At 37.8% G+C, this 18388-nt stretch overlaps 1 protein-coding gene across 1 annotated transcript in view; it reads left to right on the top strand.

Annotated features, from left to right (window-relative positions):
* The first annotated feature begins 604 nt into the window (after nucleotides 1-604).
* Nucleotides 605-18388, top strand: part of LOC122803943 (epithelial cell adhesion molecule-like) — a 297939-nt gene continuing 280155 nt past the window's right edge. The window contains exons 1-2 of the mRNA XM_044073621.1: nucleotides 605-689; nucleotides 1544-1714. Of these exons, the coding sequence (XP_043929556.1) occupies nucleotides 605-689; nucleotides 1544-1714 (256 nt within the window). The remainder of the gene's footprint in view (nucleotides 690-1543; nucleotides 1715-18388) is intronic.

Genomic DNA, 18388 nt, shown 5'->3' with positions numbered 1-18388 from the left:
AAGTTGCAGCTGAAATGTCTGGTTTATACAAGGCACACGGTAAAATGGTCCGCTGTAAATGTGGGATGTTTGGTACTGTAGCACATTATCTATGCTGCATAAATGGTATACTGCGTTCCTATTGTTTTGCTGTGGACAGTATTGTGATTAGTCTCTAGCTTCATTCAAAATAATTTATCCGCATCTAAATAGGTTGTTGCGTCCGAACTCCGGTCCGCTAATGATTGGTAGTTGATTTTCACGTACCGAGTTACCAGCCCTGACGCACAACCTTCAATGAAGGTACGCCCATTCACGCATGTATCCACGCAGAAGACGCTCTAGCTGAGAATCGAACCGGACAGCGTATTACTGCGAGGCGACAACGCTACGGCAGCACCACATTCTTCTAAATTAACTCAATATTCAACTGACAGGGTTACAAACACCTTCTTCAAAGTGTGTAATTGCACCTGGAAGGCATAATAACAAACTAAGGTTTTAATAGCCCAGAACAGTTAAATGGAATTCTGGTTTGCCTTTACTTCATGGAAAGTTTAGGGGAAATCAAGGTGAAAAGTAACTGACTGTATCTTAGCAGGTGTTGTGCGCTCTTTCTTTGGATATGGCAGGCAAAAAACTAAAATTCTGTTACTTCTTTCTTTCTGTTGTTACTTTGGGATACTTGTCAGGAGTTTTTCCTGTTCCTGGTAAGTATATTTTATCGGCGACATTCATGTAAGTAGATAAACCAAAATTATTAAAGCTGAAATTATCACAGTAATTAGAGTACAGACAATGTTCATTTTAATAGCTTTTCTATCTTTTTTATGCATTAACACTTACGTGCCATTGTTATTTATTTTACATAATGGCAAAACTCGTATGCTTTTTTTGCCTACCAAGCAATTGCTATTTCATTTTTTACCATAAATTACAGTAAATTTTATTTTTTATTGTATCTATACTTTGTACACATATTATCACTTTTATCTCATTCTGCAAAAATTCAAAAATGTTACAATGTGTTGTTTACTTGGAATTTTTTTTTCCAGGTGTTTTCCTCCACTATTGCACTTTAAGGATTGTTTTTATTATCATCACACACAGATGCACATCTGAAAGCACCTTTATTGTATGTAGAAACAATAAGAATGTTTGGTTCTGTACCATATCAATGGATTTCTTGGGACATGTTGAATGCTTATTTGATGCCATTTAGCCCTTAAATGGAATTATTACTTTATTATTAATATTTTTCAATTTCTTCTCTATTTTATGGTGATTAAAAATCAGAAATACTGCTCTCTTGGATTTGTTCCCGAAAAATTTGTTTTCATGAAACTAGTGCTGGCTTGGTAGAATTATTATTTTGCGTAATTATACAGAAAAGTGTTGAATTTATTATTATTATTATCATTTTTAATGTTTTCTTGTGCCTTGAGTTGACTGCAAAAATATTCTGTGTGGTAGAGAAATATTTTTTAAGCTGTTTTCTTATGTCTTGATTTGACTACAAAAATGATCTCCTTGTAGTATATAAATGAACCCATTTTTTTTGTAGATGATGAATGTCCGGATGCATCCCCAGCCCGAGAGAACTGTGAATTTGATGAAGTATGCGAGGATGCCTTTTGTAACTATAACGAATACGTGACGTGCCACCTGAACCGATGTGGAACATGTGAGGCAGTCTTTCACGGCTATGACAACCAGACAGTAAACTGTGACCACTGTAAGTAAATAATGCAAATATGTTCTTTTGAATTTTATGTTTTAAAATAAAAAAAAAGTGCTGCACTGAGCTGTATTTAAATTGAAGCTTTTCAGAAGGATTTTGCAACATAATGCTCATGTAGTTTTGTAGCAATCAGTTTTATAGCATCTTGGTCCTGAAATAGTATTTGACATAGCTTGGAAATGTCAGAATGGAATAGATAGATTAAGGACCCAAACTGCAGACTGTTGATAAAAGTCTGACAAAGAAAGAATAAATTGATGTAGGTGCATTTGTAAAGTATAACAATATTGTTTTGTAACTATGTCATACTGAGTTGCTGTCTAGGGTTTACCATTTCACTAAATCAGATAAGCAAGGTGGTGGTACAGAAAATGATTTATGCACTCACATTTGAAGCTTCTTTTGTGGCTGGTTTCTGAGTTTGTACCCTTTTACTGACTCTAAACAAACTCAAACATTATCTTTTGGATTGTTGTATATAAAATACCGCCATGATCCAGGAGCAGGTGATATGGCTTGGATATCTAATCTCAGAAGACTTTTTCTCTGCTGTTACTGGACTTTGATAAGGGAAACCTGATAGAGCATTTGTTTTTGAAACCTTTAGACAGCATGGCAGGAATTTTGATACAAGGTTGCATATTCACATCATCATAGCATCTAATACCAACAAAATTACATTATTTTAATTATTACCTTTATCCTTCTGATTTGTCTTGGGCTTTGCCTTCCTTAACCAATGACGTTCTGTTTTACCCTGGCTGTATGTAGTTTTGAACACAGGATGTCTGTTTCAGGCCATCGCTCTGGTTACTGGATATGATTTATATGTGCAGATCAAGAAGCACATGTTGTGTGGCATTATATGAGAAAACAGTCAAAAGAAGAGAAAAAGGCAGTGATACCTGTGTCTACCCGCTTCTCATTGGGTTTATGTATATGCCTATATAATTAGCATCGGCAGAAGAACGGACCTCTGATGAACAATATGAGTCCCTTTGCAGAGATTCAATACCTGGCTATCCCCTGTGATGAAGAACATCCCCAAGACATGCTGTAGATGAACTGGCAATTCTCCAAATTGCCTGTAAATGTGACCATGTGCATGCAGTATTATGTGTGTGCGGCGTGTTGGTGTGTGTGAGTGCATGTGTGCACAGGTGTATGCTGTTATATTCATATCTATGTGTGTTTGTGTGTATGTGTGCAGGTCTGTGTTCATGCATGAATATGTGTACATGTGTAGATTTGTGCTCATATTTGCATAGGTGTGTGTGTTTGTGCATATGCATGTTTATGTATGTGCACGTCTGCTTTGTGTTTACAGTAGTACTAAATGGCACAAATGGGCTGACTTTAAATGACTGGACACTTGGAATTGTGCTCTCACTTTTGTGAACTTTGCTAGCAAAATTGTTAAAGGTTATTTGAAGGACTTCAATTGTTCACTGACTTTACAAATAATTCTGCTTAGCTGAAATGCACAGTGCAGATCAAACATCAATACAATATTTAGGGCATGGTTGGAAAAGGTTTTTCTTCAACAGCAGATTTTCTGTGAACCATTTTTACATTCATTCTGCAAATCTGCTTTATTGAGTTTATGGGCATGGGGCAGCAGGAGTTTGTCAAAGACATGTAGAGAAACTAATCCTAGATAGACTCCAGAACACTTGAGCGCATGCATGTGCACAGACACACACACACACACACACACACACACACACACACACACACACACACACTGTTTCTTCATTACAGAGAATAACATTTCTTGAAATGTTTTAGAATGGGATTGAAAGATGTAATCAGTGTACTGTGAGCAATATAAAAGTTGTGGAGTGTGTGTGTGTGTGTGTGTGTGTGTGTGTGTGTGTGTGTGTGTGTGTGTGTGTGCGTATGAGAGAGTGTGAGAAGGAGAACTGAACTGGAAAAAAAACAGAATTAGAAAGGAAACTGTTGAACGATGAAAAGTCTGACAGGTCAGATTTAAAGCAAATGGCTGTATATTAATGCAGCCTGAAAACACAAAGGAATAGTGCACAAAAGAGAAGTATTAAAAACATAACAGGAAAGGGACTTCAAAGTAGTCCCAGCAGCTACAAGCAAAGTTGCTGACAGAAAAAAGCAAGGCATAAAGCATATCAAGTTTATACATGAACAACTAGAACTAAGATTTCCACAGGAAGAGAAAGTCAGAAGCTGAGCTGGATTGCTGCATATGCTTCAGCAACTTGCCATAGTCCATCTCTCTGGATTTACTTATTTTCACTATAACGACTCAAGACATATGTAGCTGTTGAGTACTGAGTGGTTTAGAATTAATCAGAGGTAACAGATTATTTAAAGTAAAATAACTGTAGTCGCTGATAATGACAAATATGACTTTTAGAGTTCTTACCCTTCAGAAAATGTTTGCAAAATTGTTATATTAGTAACTTTTATAAGCACTTGAGATCAGTATTTAAAATATGTCCCTGATTCTGTGTCTTTGTCTCTGATTTTTGGGCTAAGACTTTGGAAGGGTATTGGGGTACAGTAGATTGCACTTTATGGCTCTCACAACAGTGAGCTAAAATATATTTATAGGTAATTATTTATCTATTTGTTCATTCTATTAAAAGTAAACATCTCAGGTGTATGCAGTTATTCAAGACTATGTAATTGATGATCTCATTTGTGTGTGTTACAGAGAATAACATTACTTGAAATGTTTTAGAATGGGATTGAAAGATGTAATCAATGTACTGTGAGCAATATACAAGATGTGGAGTGTATTTGTGTGTGTGTGTGTGTGTGTGTGTGTGTGTGTGTGTGTGTGTCAGAGAGAGAGAAAGTGCATGTATATAAACACTTGGTTCCTGCATCCATAACAGTTATCGTGTAAAGGAAAGAATCAATTCTAACCAACAGTAGTAACATCCTTGGCTTCCTTGTTTTGATGACTGTTGATAGTGTGGTTAGTATTTGGCTGTGATTTAACTGCAAAGCATGAAGTTCATGAGTTTATTATTAATAGTTCAACTATGAATGTATTTTTAATGCAGCTTGTTTTTTCCAGGCACATTTTGTGAAATGCACTTTGTTGGGCTACAGCTATTTGTCTTTTGAATGTCTACACCCTTCAAATAGCTCTAATTAGTGCCTCACCATATGTTGTTTTGACTATGAATCTCAGCATGTGTCTTGTGGTTTAATGGGTTGCTGGATGTATTTTCACTAAATATGAGATTCAAAAAAAGAGAAGTTTACTGTTTCCTCGTGCTAAGTCTGTTTTCATTGTGTGTGTGTGTGTGTGTGTGTGTGTGTGTGTGTGTGTGTGTGTGTGTGTGTGTGTGTGTGTTTCTTAGAAAATGCCTCTATTCTGTTGTTAAATTTGAAATAAAAGGTTTAAATGAAATCCAAATCTCGAATTTAACTGAAGAAGAAAATAGTACAAGATTGAACAGTGTTTTATGGTAATTGGGGAGATGCGACAGACAAGTAATGCAATATTGGTATGGCAAGTGGGGGCCCGACTCATCACTCCACATAGGGCCCTATCAATTCATAATGTGACTCTGGTGATTTTGCAGGTACACGCTGCAACAGTACAGCATTATTAGCCAATCGGGTAGGTCAGACCTCTGTTGAGTGATGATGTCAGAGGAAATAGCAATTGATGATGTCAGGGAAACATAGGAAGGTCATAAATGGGAAGCAGGTGTCCTGCAAGCAGGCAACCCTCCTCCCCCTGCACAAAATAACATGCAGTAATAATTCTGATTTTTGTATGACTTGTGGATTGTTGAACAAAAGCTGCTGCAATATCTGTATTGCCATTAATTGCTTTATTTTATTCAATGCACTGAAAAATAATTAATTCATTTGTAGACCTGGACTGTAATACAGTCTAAACATGTTGAGTTTTAGTAATATATTTTTGTAGTGCCTTCTTTACAACCTCCCACAATTTTGAAGGGGTTGACATTCATCAAGCCAGTGTAGTCTACATTAACTGGAATGAGGATCAGAACAGTCCGATCTTCGGCATCCATTATGCAGTCATTGTTGCATATTACTGTGATATAGTCTTGCTAAGGGTAACCAGTTGGAGGCACTTAGACTGCACAGTTCTCAGTAGTCTCTAGTAACATGTGACCAGGGACTGCTGCCTCAGAACTGCAATTGGTTGCTAAGATCATATGATCACAAGTGCTTAGACTGCATATTAACAGGATATGATTTAGCTACCCATGTTCTATTAATATGATGAGGAAATAAAATAAAATAAATAAATTGCTGGTCAATGTACACATTTATAGATTCTAAGACTTATAACAGCATACAAAGCAGAGTTAGTCCTTATCAACCCTACCTTAATAGGGTACCTTCTGCATTCAGGAGGGAAAAAACAGATCAGGACTAAGATGAATTTAAGGCTGCCTATCTAATTGTTAGGTTTTGTCTTAAAGGAAGCAAACAATGGTATCACATTTTTTTTTATGTAACATATTCAGAAATGGAAGAAGAATTGAGTAATAAGTTTGTCCCTTCAGTGTGTCTTATTTGTTCTTTGAATGAGGGCCAGGCCTTTAATCTAAGTATTCATAGAAGATTTCTGGACTACTATTGCTGCATGGTGGTCAAAAGATGTCAAGTTGTCTACAAGGGTGTTAAGATCTCTAATGATGAAATCATTCTGGACTGGGGTTCCATCTGTAATGTAAGCTATTGTCATGTTTCTTTTTACCAAAGGTGACAGTGCTACACTTCTGTGCATTTAGCCTAAACCCATTTCCTAATACACCACTAATTTGTGTAGTTTAACCCCTGCTGGTATCAGCATCTGAGTAAATGGCAACACCCAGCTTAGGGTCATTGGCAGAGGTAGTTAGCAGTACACCTGAGTTACTGATTTGGAGATCCAACTACTAGATAGTGAGCAGAAAGGAGTCACAGCACTGAGTCATGAGGAATGCCTCTAACCAACTTTTTGCTTTTCGGAGGTGGCACCTCCTACTTTAACAATGTGGGTTGTGTCCATCACTTTGTTGTCTTGCAACATAAGGGACTCTGTTTAGGCATTTATGCTTATCTGGAATGCCAGCATGAGGAAGGGTGTCAAAGGTCTTGGCATTAGGTACACTGTATGAACTGCATGGCTGCTATCTACAGCTTTAGGGGCTTTCAAACTGAAGTTTACCAGATTAAGTTTCACAATCTTCTTATGACAAACCAACATTGTTGTGGGTCTATAGCATTAATGTTTTTTATACTGAAGCTTATAAAATGTGATATAAATTAAATACATTGCATGGCTTTGCAATCTGTGCCTATTAGGCTGATCACTCTATAGTTCCTGGGATCTGAGGGTCGACCCCTTTATGTCAAGGCATAATGATAGCCATTTTCTATAACTCAGAAACATACCGTTAACCTAAGTAGTTTTAGGAGGGGTTCAGAAAAGGCATGTCTAGTGGGATTGGTTAAGTAACCATGTATATCATCGATCTCCATAGAGGTGGTGAGTACACTTAAGATGTGTTACATAATCCTGCATGGAGAAAGAGATTCTAGAATGTGTGGAACTTCAATAACTGTTTCTGACAGAGGTGCAACTATGTAAACTAAGTATAGGGGATATATAACTTCTTTGACTTGGATGGAAAGTCCTCTGGGTAAAAAGTTATTACTTGTCTACATCATTACTCTTTATCTGTTTGAAACACCTTTAAGAATTTGTAACAATTTTTTAACAAAGAGATATATTATCTTCATGCTACAATTTGTAACACAGACACACACACACACATATATACTCATTGTAAGCAAATCATTGTATTGCCTGTGATTTGAATCACAACTTCTTAAATGACTATGCTGCTGTTATGTCCAGCTATACTGCAAAACCAATTGCATTAGTAACTTACAGGGATCAATTGTTATATCATCTAAGTATTGACAGTTGCCCCAACATCTTTCATCCAGGGCAGCCTCTCCCTTTGCCTCACCCAGGGTACAGATTTGCTTTTTTGGTGTGTAATTGGCAGAACTTCATCTGCAAGTATATTAGCAGTATCTTTAGGGTCACCGTGGGAATACCTTATGCATTGCTGATGTATTTATTAATCCTCTGATACAGTTAAAAAAAAGGCTTCACTATTATTTTTGACTGCAGATGCTAATTTTTAGTTTGTGTTTTAGTTTGATCTCTCTTATGGTAAGTTTTCAATCTTTGTTGAGCTTTTTGACAGGTTCTTTAATGTGGGTAGAGTTTGATTTATTATAGGCCTTAATTAGCTTTTGTTTTTCTTTTATTATATGGCTTATTAATGTTGAATTTCACCAAGATGGTTTATTTTTACATCCTGGTATATATTTAATGCTGACCACAACTGGTGTATGCTATTTCTTAGAAAGGAGTAAAACTCATTGTCTTAAGTGATAGCCACAATGGTGTACTATCAAATGGGATCAAATGCAGAAGTGTGCTGCACTGGAAGCTCTGAAATTAGAATTGGAGTCTTATGTATGCTCTGCAGCTGAACCCCTGCTATTATTACATGTAAACCACTGGCTTCATCTCCGGAAGATTATCTTGGTTAACCTTTGAGACCTCATTACAAAGCTTTCAGATAATAACAACAGTGTGGTTAGCTGCAGAACACATTTAAGACCATAAATATAACTTCATAACTTTCAAAGACAGAACCTTATAGGTTTATAGATTAGTACTAGTCTAACTGCCTCTGTGGGCCATTTTAAGCCTAGCCAATTACCCCATGTGAGAATCAAACTGTGCAACTTGAGTCTGTAAGGTAAACACCTTAACCATTATGCCAAACTCCAACTAGAAGCTTTAGTTCTATGTAGTATTTACAGGTGCCATCTGACATGCTGCATTATACTCTTTTCATCCTGGGTACTGTGGGGAATCTCTGTTCTATATAAGAACAGTGATTACCTAAAATACTTATTTAATACTTGAACATGAAGTTGTCAGTACAAGAGAAGTAAAAGTTGTCTGTAGTTCACCAGATAGTTATTTATTATTGTTATTTTTTTTTTCATTTGTAACATGCCATACCTAGAAGGCCATGTTTTCATGTGGGCTAAAGCTGACAGGCAAATTCATAGGAGTGCTGCACTGGCAGGTCTGAGGTTATATTTATAGCCTTGCTGTATTCTGCAGCTGATCACCATATTGTTATTGTCTGAAAGTTTCATAATGAGATCACAGAGGTTGACCAAAATAATCTTTCAGAGATGAAACCAACGGGTTTAGTTCATGTACATTTATTACTAAATTCAGACATTTTACATTATACTCTGGTTTTACTGTTGGTACTTTGGTGAATGTCTACTCATTATGCTGAGTTCAATAAGGACATCAAATACCTCTTTGATGAATGGACTATAGATCAGAAGTAAACAAAATTCTATTTATTTCTCCTGAATGCAGCTTTTTTTATCATTAAACTTGTGTTCCCACCCAAGAATTTAGACTCATACATGGTAAACTGCATACAGTTGTATATGTACCTTTAGAAATGAAAACACTTTTTAAGTAGATTTTGTACCTGAAGGTAATGATATATTAATAATTCCTTCTACAGAGTAATGGTCTGTTGTTGCTAGCTACCATTAATATTATTATATAGCCACTTGGATGCTCTAGGATGCACATTTTCTTGATGTACTGGAAAATATTAGGGTTCAACCAAACACCTTAATAATGGGCGACTTCAACTACCCCACCATTAACTAGGAAAACTACCTGTGCACCAACTCCTTAGCTCAACGCTTTCTGGAATTCATAAGCTCCAATTCCCTGGATCAACTTATCCACACCCCCACCGGGGCAACAGTATCCTAGACCTAGTCATTACCAACATGAGTGACCAGTGTTCCACACCTGAAGTCAACTCCTCGTTGGTCCAGTTCGACCATAAGCTAATCACCCTTGATATCCACATCCCGCCCCCACCCATCATTAAGGAAACCACAGTAAGAAATTTCTCCAAAGCCAACTTCATGCTTCTTAAGACAGAAGTGGTGAACTTCATGACACCCATGCAGATGGACAATACAGTTACAACTGCTGAATCTTACACAAATGCACTCTATAAGCACTTACACGAATGCATGGATTGTGCTATTCCAAACAGAGCCAACACGCTATCCTCCAAAAAAAGGAAGCCAAACTGGTAGTCCCCTGCCATCAACAAAAAATCATTCACCCCGGGGATCACTTCTGTGGTTCTGCTTGACAGGGGCACAAGAAAATAATTTTCTTGGATGGCGAAATCCAGTGTACCTTTTTGGCTAGGCTTGTATAGGCCCTAGAGCCAATAGCCTAGTACCTACCTATGAACAACAGAAGGAAGAAACTGTTGCAGAAAAGAGTAAAATCCCATGAGTGGAGGAGCTCCCTAGTCAGCCTCAGTAAGAAGCTGAGATCCCTTATAAGATCCTTCAAAGCTAGCTATGAAAACAAAATCGCCACTAATTCTAAGGACAACCACAAAGCATTCTATAACTATGTCAAGAATCTCAATGGCAACACCCACATCTACTCTGAGTTACAGCACACCGGCACGAAAATTACAGAATCAACTGATATTGCCAACATCCCAGCAGATAGGTTCAGTGCTAACTTTACCCCCCCCACCCCTTAAAGGGCCTGTATCTATACAGGAAGAATGCGGAGTCCCTGTAATCACAACTACGCAGGTAAAAGCTGCACTCTCTAAAGCCAAAAACACAGCATCCATGGAACCGGACAACATCCCAGGCTGCGTTTTACATGAACTTCAGAACGAACTGGCTCCTACCTAAGCACCATGTTCAATAATAGCCTCACATCAGACTTTGTGCCCACTGAATGGCACACAGCAACAGGTATCCCACTCCACAAAGGGGGGAGCCACCACTGATCCCGGGAACTATCGCCCTATTGGCCTGATGAGCCTGGTCTGCAAGGCCATGGAACGTATCGTCATGGAACTCATAAACAAAGAAATTGGTAACCTCCAAACTCTGGATCCCACCCAGTTTGGGTTTGTGAAAGGCAGATCATGCCTTCTGAACCTGATCGATTTCTTTGAGGCAGTCACCAAAGCCATAGATGAGGGTAAGGTGGATCACACAGCCTATCTTGACCTCGCCAAGGCTTTCGACACCATCCCCCATTCTGGAATTATAGCTAAACTCACTAAGCTAGGTATAAATCCCTATGTCACAAAATGGGTTGCCAACTGGCTCACTGACAGAACCCACACTGTAAAAGTTGCAGACTCTAAATCTGACCGAAAACCATTGCCAAGTGGAGTACCACAGGGTTCAGTCCTGGGACCTCTCCTGTTTGGTATCTACTTCTCTGAAGTACAGGCTAACACAGAAGGCCTCTGGGTAATGAAGTTCGCAGATGACTGCAAACTAGGAGCCATAGTCAAGTCCCCAAATGATGTGGGCATCCTACAGAAGGGCCTCGCTGAGACAGATGCCTGGTGTCAGAGCCATGGCCTCAAGCTCAAAGCCAAAAAGTGCAGTGTCATCCCCTTTGGTAAAAACTGTGTACCCATGAACTACCACATAGGCAGCAATCTACTTAACACCGAATGTGTGATAAGAGACCTTGGGACACAGGTGGACAGTAGTCTCTCCTTTGATAGTCACATCACCACAGTAGTAAGGAAGTCCTTCTACATGGCACACCTCATCATAAAAGGGTTCTCATCCAGGAAAAAAGAGGTAATTGTTCCACTCTACTCGACACTCATTAGACCCATTATAGAGTACAACGCCCCTTTCGGAATGTACCTCACATGACATCTGCAGCAGCTAGAAAGGCCACAAAAGTACCTCATAAAGAGGATTACTGGCCTCAAACAAATGCCCTACACTGACCATCTCAAAAAACTCCAGCTTTACTCCATAACATATCGCCTACTCCGAGGTGATCTCTGCCTAACATATAAAGCTATGTCAAACCCAGAGCTGTTGGACATGCTACACCTAAAGAAATCCCAGTCCTTCCGAGCTACACGCTCTAGGGACCTAAACCTTGTCACCACAATAAACAGGACATGCTGGAGGGATAGAGTCCTGTCCCAGAGACTTCCCATACTCTGGAACAAGCTACCCATCTATGTCAAGCAAAGTTCTTCATTAGCACTCTTCAAGAAAAATCTTGATGAGTGGATGGGAAAAAGGAAATACACCCCGGGGATCACTTCTGTGTCTCTGCTGGACAGTGGCACAGGAAAATAACTTTCTTGAGTGGCGTAAGCCAGGGAACCTTGTTGGCTAGGCTTATGTAGGCCCTGGGCCAGATAGCCTAGTACCTAGCTATGAACCTATGAAGCTATGGTTTTGCCATTCATTTCACAAAAATGTATGTTTTGGATTTTTGATGGTGGCAAACTATTTGAATCACATTATTGGTATGTTCTTATGAAAATAAACCCCCCAAATAATGCTCTTTTTAAAAATATTTTTATATGTTACAGCAGTCATCATCATCATCATAATCATCAAAATACACATATTTTACAGGCTCTGAAACTTATGTCCGTATATGAGATTGTATCTTCTTTCACTGAGTGATATTACACTATGCAAAACAAAATGAAAATTAAATTGTTAAGGGGTCTTGTCCTGTAAATTCCATAATATCTTGACACAGTAGGGAGATATTGTTGTTTGAAGTTAGGGTGGAATTTTAACAGATGCAAAGAAATGTATAGAAATGTGTTTTTGTGTAAATGGGATCTTTTCATTCTCTGTATATACTGAGGCATAAAAAAGTACATTTAAAATTTGAATTTGTTTTCATTAGAATTCAGGATCCAGCTGTTCCTTTGTTTTTGAGGGTAACAGCTAAGTCCAATGACATTTTATATCACACCAGTATCATTTTCTGAAACTCTTCAAGTGTTGAACCATATTGGAGGGCTTATAAATTCAAAGAGTCAAACTAAAAAAAAAAATACAGCTGATTTTCTGGGGACAGACTGGCTGAAAATGACCCACAGTTATGGGATTACTTGCGATATATATATATATATATATATATATATATATATATATATATATATATATATATATATATATATATATAGGTCTACTTTACATGGTAGACTTTTCAGAAAGTCGACTTTCATGTGGCCGAGACCATATGATCAACTTTTGAAAAGCTGACCATGTAAATAAGACACATAAAACACACCACTTACCTTAAAAGTGTTAGAAGGGGGGCAAGCCACCCTTCACCCCCCCCGTAACTTAAATATACCAACTCCGAGATCGCACTACAGTACAGAAGGGGGAAATTTCCCCATTCTGCATTGTACGGAGATAGCAGTTCCCCATGGTTGGCTTTTCAAAAGTCGATCATATGGTCTTGGCCATATGAAAGTCGACTTTGTGAAAAGTCGACCATGTGAAGGGGACCCATATATATATATATATAGATATATATATATATATATATATATATATATATATATATATATATATAGACACACACACACTTTTATTTTTAATTTTTGGGAAAAAAAACATTGCCATTCAGTATGGTTTTGTGTGACAGAAGAGTTAATTCAGGCAATATGAGGATTAACATCCCATAGAACTTAGTTTGATTGTCAATTATTCACTTACAAACTGTGTGATTGTCAATTATTCACTTACAAACTGTGTGACGACTTTGAGGACGTCACAGCTAAGCATTGCTTCTGTGTCTCTGCTGAAGAGAAACACTTCTTGCCTATTTAAAAAAAAATTAAATTAATACATAAATAAATAAACCCTTCTTTAAAGGAAAACTCTCTCCAAAAGTCATCAGGTTTTTCTTTCCAGTAAGTTTTTTTCCTTCTCTGTAATCCAAAACTAAACACTTCACATACAGAAAAAAACATAATTTAATAATTGTTTGCTTTTCTTTCCTGCCTCTGTCCCACATGTTACATAACAACAGCTACTAACAGTGCCATAGTAATTAAGTTAGGTCACTTACCCCAACAACAGAGCCATTAAGAAAACAATGACATTTAAATGTGCCTTATCAGTTACAGATTGCCAGCATCACACCTCAGATAAATAGGATAACCTGGAGTCTGAACAAAGTCAGGGCTTTCAAGCTTGGTTTCCAGATGCAAATGTCTTTCCCTGTAATAAAACTGCCACAAAGAAAGAAAGCAAATATGTTAATCTAACTTCTTACTTTCTGTCAGTATATGATTTTGCATTTTTTTCTACACTTTAATTTCTACAAAAGTGAATGCTTCTTCTGGAGTTAGAGAAAGAAGATTAACATAAAGACTTTAATTCAAGCTACACTATTTAAATCTATGAATGCAACACACACTGTCTCAACCCAGTTAATACCTATTAATTACAGGGGTCAGGTTTCTCACACTTGAACAGTGAACTATAGTTAGTTTGAAAAGAATAATTAACTCCGCTACATTTTCAAACCTGTCAACATTCCTTAAAATGCTGCAACAGAAATGGCCACTAATGAAAACCAAAGGAAAAAAAATGTGGATCGATGCTGTCAGTGAAAAAGTAAGCAGTCACAGCAATGTTGTCAACTGATGAGAGAGAGAACTACAGTAAATGATCCCCTCATCATAAGGATCTCTTTCTGTCCCTCTAACATGACCTCAGGAAGAAGAAGGCATTAATTGTAAAACAAAATAATGCTAGGCATGGCAGCCTCCTTCAGATCATTTTGGGGTATAACGCATTAAAAAATAATAGTAAACAATTATTTTGGTACAGAGGCATTAGCAACAAAGAGAAGTTCAACATTTGCTGAAAAATGTTTTTTTTTTCATTTTTTTGGGTGTGGTTCTCCTTTATGTATGATAATATAGTGAATATATGTTGAATCAAAATGCACAATCATCAAAGTATGGGTGACTTGTGATGCAATTTAAAAAAATGTACTTAAAAAACCCAAAACATCAAAACAACAACCAGTCACAAAATGAAAACAGATTTCTTGGTAATCTAACAGTGTAGTACCTCGCAGGATGCTCAGTAGCAAACCCCGCTCCTAACACGCCCACGACTTACGAAGCTACAGTAATATTAATTAGCTGTCATGTAGCTGTCAGTTTCAATCATCCAAGGAAATATATTTCTGATCATCCGATGAAACATACATAAAAATAGCATAAAAAGCATGACATATATTTAAAAAGGACAGTTTTTAAAATATTTTGAAGTATATATTTTAATGTATTTAAAAAGCAAAGTTGATAAAGTACCGTAATGAAATACAAACATCAGAATGAAATTCAATGCTAGAACCAAAGGACAGTTTTTAAAATATTTTGAAATATATATTTTAATGTAAAATATATGGTAAATAGAAATCCATCATATTAATTCATTAAGGGATCTTTTTTACAACTAAAACCAGCATATTTCAGCCGTACTATGACCTTCCCAGTTGAAGTGGTTAGTAAACCATTACTACGTATGACACAATTTGCCCATTTGTTCAACATTACAGAGGGCTAGTGTTCTTTATTTTGAAGACAGAAGGCTGAGAGCTATGGGTCTCCGCTTCAACACAGCGTTTCATAAATTCTAGAAGTAAGTTATTTTTCTTCTGAGCATCAGCAGTTTGCAAAAACACACATGGTACACCCCCCCCCCGAAAGGAGAGAGAAAAACGCCTACATTGGTTTCACAATTTCAAGTTTAGAGAGCCTACAACCTGCACGATCACCCCCCAAATTAACTAAATGCCTGATAAAAATGTAGCTAAACACTAAAACCGTCCCTTGATTATTCAAGGGGACAATATCAGCAAGGAAACAGGGCAGCAGTTTCTGAAATAAGACCGTGACAAAGTTATATACAGTCGTTCACTAAATACGGACAAAAAGAATACATAAATTACATAAATAAAAATATGCTTAGTGCATAAAACTTTCCCCCATTGTATCTCACGATAGGCAGGGCAGTGGAACAGCTGAATAGAAGGTGTTTTTGTAAGGTGTTTTTCTAAAAACTGTCACTCAGATGAACGATGGCCTGCCAGTCAATGTGGACATGCCCTAAGCTGCACAGAAATGCCTGCGAGGTACTACACTGTTAGATAACAGATTTCTTTTGAGATTGGTTAACCAAAACTTTGCCACTAAAGTCAGATACACTTTGAATAGTGTTACTGTCAATAACATAGCTGGGTGGGCAATCACCCTGGCTGCTGTCTTGTCCAGGGTGCGATTCACGTGCCCTTTGTCAAAAAAAAATGTAATAAATATATATTGAAGTTTCACAACTTCGAAAGTCATATGGTTGGGACCATATGATCGAAGTTTTGAAACTTCAAACATTTTGAATATATATCGCAGTACAGCATAGAACATGATTGTTTACCCTTTTTGCAATGTAGTTAGCAGGGAGAGTGGGGGATTGCCTCCCTGCAAAAATGTTAAAAATATAATTTTTTTATTTTTTTTAATGTACAAAGTTCCGAAACTTCGATCATATGGTCTCTCTCTCTCTCTCTCTATATATATATATATATATATATATGGGTCTAGGACTATTCACTGAAAGCACATTTCACTGAAACACATTTGACTGAACACAATTCACTGAAAGCTCAATTCACTTAATTCACTGAAAGCTCAATTCACTGAAAACACAATTCACTGAAACACATTTCACTGAAAGTTATATATGATCTTTTCCCCACTGTAGTGCAACCCTGGAGTTAGAATATATAGTAAGGGGGGGTGGGGGGCACCATCCCCTCATTGGGGGGTGTGGGGGCGTAGCCCCCCCCACCTATTTTAAATATTTTGAACTATACACATGAATACTTGCAATTTCAATAAATTACTGTTTTCTAAACTTAATATATATCCAAACTATATAGGGGGCAGTGCCCCCCACACCACCCTTACTATAGATTCTAACTCCAGGGTCGCACTACACTGGGGAAAAGGCCATATATAACTTTCAGTGAAATGTGTTTTAGTGAATTGAGTTTTCAGTGAATAGTCCTAGAGCCATATATATATATATATATATATATATATATATATATATATATATATATATATAATTATTTCCTTTCAAGGTAAATGACACACTTCCATCCTAAATGGATGTCTGAGATGCTCATGCATGCCTTGCCCCTGCTCATGTCATCTTGCATGGACACTGCCCCAAACAAAGATCTGTGAATGTCTGCGCAGGTAGATGGGGTGTTGCCGAAGTACGTAAAGGCTGTCTGTGAGCTATATCTTTGGTGTCCTCAGCAGGCGATTTCTGTTAATAAAAAATTATGTCTCTCAGCTCACTGTAAGTGTATTTATTTCAATTTTTTTTTTTTTATAGAGTTGAGTAAATTAAATTCCCTGGAGCCAGGGACAGACAACAGCAGCAGCAGGGACTGATCAAACTGAGAGACTGGGCAGAAAAAATTAAAAAAAAACAAAAAAAAACAAGGCTGTGAATATTGAATAAGTTTGAACTGAAGCAAGTATTAGGGTCAGGATGCATACAGTGGGCAAACTGCTGAAGGGATTGTTTGGAGAACTTTTTTATTCTGGTATTATTGCCATCGGAGTGCTTGTGTGGAGCATACATGGACAAAGTCAAATAACTGTAGGGGTCATTGGGGGAAATATTTCATTTTGATGGCATTTGGTGCTTGTGCATAGATGGGCAAACTGCTGAAGGGGTCGTTGGGGGGACGTTTCATTTTGATGGCATTCGGTACTTGTGCATGCATGGACAGACTGCTGAAGGGGTCGTTGGGGGGATGTTTCATTTTGATGGCATTTGGTGATTGTGCATACATCTACAGACTGCTGAAGGGGTTGTTGGGGGGATGTTTAATTTTGATGGCATTTAGTGCTTGTGCATACATCCACAGACTGCTGAAGGGGTCGTTGGGGGGATGTTTCATTTTGATGGCATTTGGTGCTTGTGCATACATGGACAGACTGCAGAAGGGGTCGTTGGGGGGAAGTTTCATTTTGATGGCATTCGGTACTTGTGCATGCATGGACAGACTGCTGAAGGGGTCGTTGGGGGGATGTTTCATTTTGATGGCATTTGGTGATTGTGCATACATCTACAGACTGCTGAAGGGGTTGTTGGGGGGATGTTTCATTTTGATGGCATTTAGTGCTTGTGCATACATCCACAGACTGCTGAAGGGGTCGTTGGGGGGATGTTTCATTTTGATGGCATTTGGTGCTTGTGCATACATGGACAGACTGCAGAAGGGGTCGTTGGGGGGAAGTTTCATTTTGATGGCATTTAGTGCTTGTGCATACATCCACAGACTGCTGAAGGGGTCGTTGGGGGGTTCATTTTGATGGCATTTGGTGCTTGTGCATATTTGGCCAGACTGCTGAAGTAATCGCCAGTACTTTTAGAGAAAGAAAGGAAACAATGCAGCTGCACTGTTTGGTAGGCAGCAATGCAGCAAAGCCAAGTATAATTTTAATATATATTCTTATTGATTTTAAAATAAGGACATTGTAAATCCTTCCACTATGACTCACTGAAAATTAAACCCCTTGATGATCAGACTCACTGGAATTTAAGTGTTTTTGCAAGAGGGAGCAGGCTGCCCTGCATCCCCAATGTGGAGTCAAGCCATCCACACTCTCCAAATTTATATTAGTAGTCCCTTGAAAAATA

The sequence above is a fragment of the Protopterus annectens genome, chromosome 6.part0 (genome assembly GCF_019279795.1).
Source record: "Protopterus annectens isolate FY-2018-M chromosome 6.part0, PAN1.0, whole genome shotgun sequence".
Lineage (NCBI taxonomy): Eukaryota > Metazoa > Chordata > Ceratodontiformes > Protopteridae > Protopterus > Protopterus annectens.
Note: the sequence above shows the minus strand (reverse complement) of the source record. Positions and strands in the feature narration are given on the sequence as shown.